The following is a 9,697-nucleotide window of genomic DNA, read 5'->3' as shown; positions in this document are numbered from 1 at the left end:
TGATCGTCCCAGTCTAATATATTATTATTATTATTATTATTATTATTATTATTATTATTATTATTTATTTTGACCTATGAGAGACTAATACCTCAATTGTTGTGGCAATATGTTGTATCCCTCGTATAGCTCTAAAAATTAGCTCAAATAACATAAAAAAAAAAAAAATAGCCTAAGCAACAACATGATTATGCCAAACAATAACAACTAAACAAAATATTCAAAAAAAGGCCATTCAAAAAAAAAAAAAAATCAAAACATTTAATCATTTAAATTTGCAACTCATTCAAACCATTCCATAAAAATAATCTCTAATTTCATTTTTCCTTAATAATTGTATTAAGGGAGATATTATTGCCGTGAGCTCTCCTCGGCAGTGCCAATATCTTTGCTCTCCTCGGCTTTGCAATCACACTAACTTTACTCTCTTCAATAGCTCGACTTGTAATTGTAACAAATATCGTATCCATTCTCTCTCTCTCTCTCTCTCTCTCTCTCTCTCTCTCTCTCTCTCTCCACTTTTCTCTTTCTATCATCATTTCAGTCTCTCTCCCACTTTATTATTTTTATTTTAGCATTTTTAGTTCCCACTTTGTCTTTCATTAGTCCTTATTTGCTTTTTCATTTTTTTTAGTAGAATGAAATTATAAAATTTCATGCATTTGCAGGCTTTTATTTCTATAATGCCAATATTCAAGTTTTCTTTTTATAGATTTTGTATTATTTAGGTTTCTTATCCATCACCTTAGGAACAATTCCTAGAGGTGCCACTAGAGATGAGGGCAATTGGTGCAAGCCATTATCTTAAACATAATATGACGCAAGATGAACAAAACATGCTTTTGAGAAATTAAGATGTAAAGTCAACACCATACACTGGACAAAAAAGATAAAAATAAAATTTAGGAACTAGGACCCAGGAGTGAAAAGAGATAAAAATGTCTGAGTTTTAACATTAAGTAGAGAAAGAGAGATGCAAATATTGTTGGTTTAGCACCATGCATAGGAAGGAAATTCCCAACTTATAGATTCATGATTAATTATCTACATATGAGACCTTTATTCAGTTAGCTTAACTTTTTTAATAAAGGTTTTTATCTTTGAATAAGAGATTCAGAGTTCAATTTTTATTCACATTAAACACTAATTAGTGTCTTGCCTAATAAACAACCTATTCTAAAAAAAAAAAAATTTTAGATAGTTTTTTTAAGGTTCTTTGGTTACATAAGAAAATGATAGGAAATTACTTCATAAAGTAAGGAAAGGGAGTAACTTGTAAAAAATTCAATTAAGTGTGCGTTTGACTCCAGCTTAAAAAGCCAACTTATTTTATTATTCAGCTTATTTTATTATTCAGCTTATTTTTGCTACTATTCATGAGTCTCATTGCACTTTTTGGTACTATTTATGGGTCTTATTGTACTATTTCAGCTAATTTTAACATTTATCTACCGTTTTTTTAATAGAAAGTTTTCAATTTCAACAAAATAAACGAATCCCAAATAAATCTAAATTCTAAAAAATCTCAACAGCTACCACTATAATTTACTCTCAATCAGGTCCATTAATTGAATTAATCAACGTCAATAATTGGATCCAATTGACATATCTGATGACTGCACCATGATTGACAAACTTCAGTAAATATTCTAATGCGTTCTTAGAGAATGGATAAATAACCATCAATATGTGCAGACAATTAACAGTGGTAAAAACCTTATAACTCAATTTACAAGTATCTTTTTATGTACACGTTTAGGACTATATCTATTCATTAAAAAAGAAATAAAGGATATCCACAGTTTTGTGAGCATCTTTTGGTGTAAGACAGATTATTTTATAAATCGGGAGTTTGACTATTTAGTAATATGTATTCACCCAAAAAAAAAAAAACTATATAGTAATATGTAATAGATTTTGTCTTTTGGCGTACACATTTATTCACTTTTTAAATTCATATACAACAACGGTAGGCCAAGAATGGACTAATCATAATATTTTCTCTGACAAGGAGTGAAGATACCACAGGAATCTGACAAATCATACGACTTGATTAGCATATAACAAGAAGCAAAAAGCTTCCATCTCACTTGGAATTAGCACTAGTTGACCTGCAATATGGAAGGTAGAGAAGTCCAAAGATCGAGCTCCGGTGCCAAACGTGGTGGTTGGATCACCTTCCCCTTCATCACTGGTCTCTCTCTCTCTCTCTCTAAAACACACACACACACACATACATGCACAGAATGTGTTGGACCAATATGTGTCTTATTTCTATTTATGTCAACCAGGAGCGGCGGCGGGCTTCACACTTGGAGGCGTAGGATGGTTGGCAAACCTGATCGTTTTTCTGATTCAGGTGTTCAATGTGAAAAGCATAAACGCAGCTCAGATTTATAACATAGCGAATGGTTCCACCAATTTTTTTCCAATCATTGGAGCAATAGTTGCTGACTCTTTCCTTGGTTCTTTCGCTGTTGCCGCAATTTCTGCCTCTATCTCTTTGCTGGTAATACTCTTACTCTGTTGCAACTTGCTGCAAGATGCATTTCTGTTGTGTGTGTGACTGTTGCTATGCTTGCTACACTCTGTTGCAATTGATAGATTCTCTCGACTGTAACGAACTCAGCTTATTATGTTCTTTATGAGTGTTTGCAAGCAGATGGTTTCTTTGATAGATGAGTTCATTTTTGGCTAGATGTAGCAATTAATCATCCTATATATCTTTTCCAAGCTAATCAGGAAGAGATTAAACCTTTTCTATCGGAAAGAAAACACTCTCTCACCTTCCACAAACAATATGGAAGAACACAAACTTTTTTTATATATTATTTTTATGTGGGTGTGTGTGACTCTTTTTTCTTTTTTTCTTTTTTTAATTTTTTTTAATTTTATGATAACAGTGTGTGTTGAACTACATCTCTGGAAAAAGACTCCCAATTAAAAATATTATTTTGTTTGGCTCGCATGGGAAAGTTATTAATATTTTGTTTGGGTCCGATTAGCATATGACTTATACATTAATTATCCATTTTGAGAATATTTTTATGAGATATTAAAAAAATGTTTAAACAGTTGATTATTTTTTTATTTTTCTATAAAAAGTTTAATAAAATAGTTTATTAATGTATACCTTAAGAGCACACAATAATAAATTCTTGTTTTATATAAGCATAGTGAGCCTTACTGGTGGTTGTGGAAGTGGTGGTAGTGGCAATAATAGCAAAGTTGGTTGGTGATTAGTGGGTAGTGAATAGGGGTGGCAAAATTTGACACGACCCGCGAACCCGACACGACACGACACGAAATTAGCAGGTTATGAGTTGAGGCTTAACGGGTTCGTGTCATATTCGGGTTGACACGGTTAACCCGTTTAATAAATGGGTTGGGTTAGTGTTGAACACATAGAACCCGTTTGACTCGTCTGACCCGTTTAATTAAATGATATTTTACCAATATACCCTTCAAACTCTAGGTATATGAACTTATTAGTTGTTGTGATTTATATTCTTTGACATATTGTGATTGATTATTTGTGATATTGGGATATGCTTTAATTTTGAATGATTATTTGTGATGCGATTCTTTCGTTAGTTTTGAATTTTATATTAAAAATATTTATTTGTTTGTTTTTTCATTAATTTTTATTTTTTATTTTGATAAAATCTGATAAACAGGTCGACACGACTGACCCGTTAAATAAATGGGTCGTGTTAGGGTTGAGGAATCTTGACCCGTTTAATAAACATGTCGGGTTAGTGTTGACCTATGTAGTCGAATACTCATGACTTGAAACGACACGAACCCGACACGCGAACACGAATTGCCACCTCTAGTAGTGAATAGTGACCGTGAAGACAATAAGCAAGTATCTAGGTTTTTTTAGGAGAAAATTATTAGGTACTTTTGGAATACCATAAATGTGTAGTCCTTCTCACATAAATAGTGAGTTTTATCATGAATTTAATTAGTAAGACTCACCATTTATGTAAGAAGAAAAAATATATATTTATGGTATTTCAAAAGTACACGTAGAGTGATTCTTCTAGAAGTAGCCAGTTGCGTAGTGAATGACTAAAGTTGAAAACTTTTTCTTTTTTGTTTTAGTTAAAAAAAGTTGAAAAGCAGGGCGGCAGGTACTTGAGATAATTATTATTAGAATCTAGATTTTTAAGTATATTATTCTATTTTTTTTTTGCTGAATTAAGTATATATTATTCTGTCGGTGACATGATTTGATCAAGATATTTTGACCAAGTCCTAGTTAGAGTATTAACTTAAGTAGTCATCATAATTATTGGTCTTGTGAGACAAAAACCTCATACAAAAAGTCCAATTATAAATGAGCTCCTTTATTTTTTTTGTTGACATGAGGTGTTTTTCATTTATTACAAGATGATGTGAGATTTTATCGTGACTATAACATTTCTCAAAATTCTTTGTGAATTATTATTATTGTTGTTGTTGCATTTTAATGTTTTATTGCATTAAAAATGATAGGATAACCTAACAACATAGTTAAGCTCTTTTTGGTAATTTGCACCCAACAATGGTTTTATACCATTGTTATCCAAACGCGTACTTGACAAAAACAACATTTTTTAAAAGATTTTACCAAATGCGGAAGTATGATTTTAATACATCTTAGCCAAACGGATAATTAGCATTTTTTTGTGGTTCTGTCCTCTACTATTCTAAGGGCATCCGCAGTCAGGAATTTTATCTCATCCTATTTTACCATCTCAAAAAGTTACTTTATCAATTATACAATACAATTTTTCAATACTCTCACCATCCTAACTTTTATTTTCCTATTCTACTCATTAAAATAATATATTTACACATTAAAATATATAACCAACAAAATGTACTCTAAGAAAAACCCAGAAACCTTGTTCCAAAAAAGAAAAACCCAAAAACCCACCTTGCCACTACCACGCCACCGGCCAGCAACCACCACCACAACCAAACTCACCACCAACAACAACAACCACCAAGAGGAATAGAAACACAAAAAATTGCCAAAAACCACCACCACCGATCAAGGAAGTTGCAAAAAAAAAATTGCCAAGAAACACAAGAAATTGCCAGAAACACACTAATAGAAAAAACCACTTCAAACCCACGATCGAGGAAATCACTTCAAACCCACCACGCCAACTCGCCGATCTCCACAAGCCACTGATCAGCAACCCCAAGCCACCAATCAGCAAACCCAAGCCACTGATCAGAAACCCACGCTGCCGATTTGAAACCCAGGCCATCGTCGAAAATACGCTATCACCGATTTGAAACCCACGCCATCGCCACCATGAGAAACACCATCACTGCCACACCATCACCGCCACGCCTTTGTCGGACCTTGCTTCGGCCAACAACGAGTCAGAGAGTGAGAGAGGGTAGATGAGAAAACAAAGAAAGAGTTGAGAAAGAAAGAAGACGTCTCAGCCCCAGAGAAAAGAGAAAGAGAAGACAAAGGACAAAGAAAGAGAATAAAAGTGATTAAAAAATTTATACAATAGTGCTACAGTGCCATTCTACATGTAGAATGGCACTGTAGCACTATGTAGAATGACACTGTGGTAACATTGTAAATTTTTTTACAATTGTAGCATTTTAGAAATCTAGATGAAGCCACTTTTTTGGGTGAAAATGGTAAAATGGGCTTGGCATTGACATTTACAATGCCCAGTGCGGATGCTCTAAGGCAATACTAAAGCTACAACTTGAACAGGTGCCATAAGTAGCATTCTTATAATCCAGACTATTTACCTTTGCAGGGCATAATTCTCATAACCTTGACTGTAATACTTGATCCCCTGAGACCTCAGTCATGTAATAATGGATCAAGCTTGTGCACACCACCCTCGAATGTCCAATATGCAGTCCTATACACTGGTTTAGCTATGGCAAGTTTTGGGTTGGGAGGTACACGATTTACTATTGCAACAATGGGAGCAAACCAATTTGATAAGCCAAAGGATAGAGAAATTTTCTTCAACTGGTATTTCTTTACTTTCTATTTTGCCTCTGCGGTAAGCAACACAGCTATTGTCTACATTGAGGATAATGTAAGTTGGAGAGTGGGATTTGGCATATGTGCAATTACTAACTTCATTGGCTTGGCCTTTCTTTTATTGGGAAACCGCTTCTACCTTTATGATAAGCCACAAGGGAGCCCATTCACAAGTATAGTTCGTGTTATTGTTGCCACTATTCAAAAATGGAAGATTAAACTCTCATCCAACATCGAGGATTACTACTACAAGCACGATGGAATCACAGAAACAGTTACAATACCTAAAATGAGCTTCAGGTACGAAGTTGAGTTATTAATATTTGTAAACTTGGTCTCTATACAATCATGATTTTACAGATAACTGCTACAATTACTTTCCAGGTGCCAATCTTTAGAACTTTGAATGAAATTTTAGCCAACGTTCTAGGGTAAGAAATTGAAGTTTGTGTCCTTAGTATTGAACAGCATGATTACTGTTGCTTATGGAAATTAAATTATTCACTTTTGAAATTGAAAATAATTATCGTACTTTTTCTTTTTTGGTTACCATTATTATTTTATACTTGCATCCAAATATTCCCAACAAATTTTTATGGACATACATTTTGAATTACCGTTAGACTCTTAGAGATCATGCTTTTCGAGCTCATCAAAGAACTCATACTTCCGATGAATTTGCATTTAAGCACATGCCAATGCACTATGTCCATCTAGTATGGCACATAATGGGATATTACAGCATTCTCATTCAACTAGCCACATTTTATCTAAAAGATCAGTTTTCTACTTTAATTTGCCCGCTTTTCTAATTCACTCTCTTCGGCAAATTTTCTAAACCCTATATATATATATATATATTGTTAGGGTCAAATGTACTTTGTGCTAGCAAACCCGTTTCTAAAACCTTGTTCACATGTAATTGACTAATTGAGTTGTACAAGTTTTAGTGTCTAGATTAATGGTAGAAGAACTACATTGAAGGCACAAGAAACTACTTATAAAGCTGTCAAGACTCTGGTCTTGATTGCCGTTGAACCAATTGAGCTTTATTAAAGCTCAATTCCAGTTGACTGGTCAAGCCTCGGGCAAAATATTTTCTATGTTTGCGGTTCATGATGAATAGAGAACTAGAGATCCAAGCACTAGGGTTCTAGAACGTATTTAAAGACATATTAGGTCATCATAAGCATAAGTAGATCAAACACACGTTGAAAAGGAGATCTTGATGTGATGTCTGTGTGCCAAGGGTTTGTACCAAGTGAAGTTTTTGGCGCTATTGCCTGATGATTTTAATTATCTTTTTCATTTGGTTTTTAGATTCACAAGAAGTGTTTTGCCGCATCATCATCACAATCAGTCTTGTTGTTTACATGACTAACTAAAAAAAGATGATTCTAGCTTCGTAGTCACCCTCCCTTAACCACTTAATTATCTGGTATATATAGCAACATTCTGGATGCAACATATAGCTTCTGCTTATCTTCATTCATGCCTATGTCATTGTGGAACACTAATACATTGGAACTCCACAATCCGTGGTCAACATGATAGAACTGCTGCTTATGGTGGTGGTGGTTTGAGCACTACAAAGAATTGAATTTGAATAAAATTTTCTTACTTAAAATATTGACTAATCACACCTTCTTTAAAGGGGGTTGTCTGGGGTATATACGGGTAAGTTCTTGGAGAAAATCGAAATGCCTATTTTTCACATTAGTCTCTAGCTAGTAGAAGGTTGTTCTAAGTTCAGTTTACCAAATCAACTTACCTTTGAGGTTACTCCCAGAAATCAACTTAACACATAAGCTCTAATGGAAAAAAGAACATAGATGATGGCCATTAACGTTTTGAAATATGCAACCAAAATCATATGGAGATCATTTTAATTCTCAAGTTTCATGATTCATTTTGACATAAGAATAGTATGATAAACATTATAAGCCAATACTTTATTTGACAAACAAAAGCTAAACACACACTCTTAATGCAGGTTCCTCAATCGTGCAGCATTTAAAACAGAAGGAGATGTTGGATCGGATGGTTCAATTGCGAAACCTTGGAGGATATGCACAATACAACAAGTAGAAGATCTCAAAACCCTTATTAGGATTTTCCCTTTATGGTTATCAGGTATATTCTTAAGTACCCCAATAGGAGTCCAAGGCAGTTTGACAATACTCCAAGCTTTAACCATGGATCGCCACCTTGGGCCTCATTTTCAAATCCCTGCTGGGTCTATCCTAGTTTTATGCATGATCTCCACATCTGTATTTCTTGCAATTATTGATCACTTTCTATGTCCTTTGTGGCAGAAGCTAACTCGTAGGTCTCCCACATCCCTCCAACGAATAGGATTAGGACATGTGCTAAACATTCTAAGTATGGCAATTTCAGCACTAGTGGAATCGAAGCGACTCAAAATAGCCCAAGCCCACCATCTCCAAGGCCAGCCTGGGGCCATAGTGCCCATGTTGGCCTTGTGGCTATTTCCACAATTAATTTTGGTTGGCATTGGAGAAGCATTTCATTTCCCAGGACAAATTGCATTATATTATCAAGAATTTCCTATGGAACTTAGAAGTACATCAACTGCAATGATTGCAATGATTATAGGGATTGCCTATTATTTGAGCACGGCTTTGATTGATCTTGTCCGAAGAGTTACTGGATGGTTACCAAATAATATAAATAATGGGAGGCTAGATAATGTGTATTGGTTGTTAGTTGTGGTGGGAGTACTTAACTTTGGTTATTACTTGGTGTGCGCTTTTTTATACAAGTATCAAAATGTTGAAAAGGAAGAAGAAGATAGTAATTCTGGCACTAATAGGTGATGCTCATGGTGAACAATGCAAGAAGCTCACTTGTATTTCTCTATTAATAGGCTTAGGGTACATGTTTAATATTTTCACAATTGTTGATATGGACTATTATAATTGGTGTATAATAAAAGTAGAATTGGTGCTAGACCAAGGTGAAATGATAACACAATTTATTATGTCGGCAATATTTCTAATTTTATGGTCACTGTATGTGCGATTTTATTGTGAACTATAAAAGAGACTATATTGATGTTTGTATTTTATCATTTTACAAGGAAAAAAGAAGAAGAAGCAATTTAATAAATGAAAAGGTAATAAGAACCACCCCGCGCGCGCGGGGGCGGGCGGTGGAAGTATTTGTCCGAATCAGCCCACATCTAAAAAATTCTTGATTGAAATGTGGATTCTGAACCAGCAAATTACTTTCATCACGTAGGAGTTGGGCACTCCACATCTACTTTTTTGAGTAGGTCCAACGGAATAAACATCATATTTGATGTCTGCACCATAATTGCCAAAGTAACTTTAGTAACTGTTCCATCACGTTCTTGATGAGTGGATAATTTACAATCAATGGTACCAAGTGACTACAATGTCAATAGTGGATGACATCTCTCTGTCTCTTATTCACCCCCCACCCCCTCTCTCCCTCTTTCATAATTTGCAAATATATATATATTTAACATTAGGCCAAAATTTGACTACAAACTTGGTGGCCACTAAAAAATTAATATAATTATATATTTTGAAAATCTAATTATTAAATTATACATTTTTTATATTCTTAACACATATACCAAATTTCGTGTCAATCGGATGTTAAAAAAAAAATGATAAAAAAAGAGTAGAATGTGGT

The 9,697-nt window shown here is 34.2% G+C and overlaps 1 protein-coding gene across 1 annotated transcript; it reads left to right on the top strand.

The window, feature by feature from the left end:
* The first annotated feature begins 1,940 nt into the window (after window positions 1-1,940).
* On the top strand, window positions 1,941-9,066 carry LOC142606859 (protein NRT1/ PTR FAMILY 2.6-like). Its single transcript, XM_075778219.1, has 4 exons — window positions 1,941-2,194; window positions 2,292-2,509; window positions 5,781-6,316; window positions 8,010-9,066. Exons 1-4 carry the CDS (start codon window positions 2,119-2,121, stop codon window positions 8,851-8,853), a joined length of 1,674 nt encoding a protein of 557 aa, XP_075634334.1. The 5' UTR covers window positions 1,941-2,118; the 3' UTR covers window positions 8,854-9,066.
* Window positions 9,067-9,697: the final 631 nt, after the last annotated feature.

This window comes from Castanea sativa, chromosome 8 (genome assembly GCF_040712315.1).
Source record: "Castanea sativa cultivar Marrone di Chiusa Pesio chromosome 8, ASM4071231v1".
Classification (NCBI taxonomy): domain Eukaryota; kingdom Viridiplantae; phylum Streptophyta; class Magnoliopsida; order Fagales; family Fagaceae; genus Castanea; species Castanea sativa.
The sequence above is the reverse complement of the archived record's forward strand: the minus strand, read 5'-3'. Positions and strand labels throughout refer to the sequence as shown.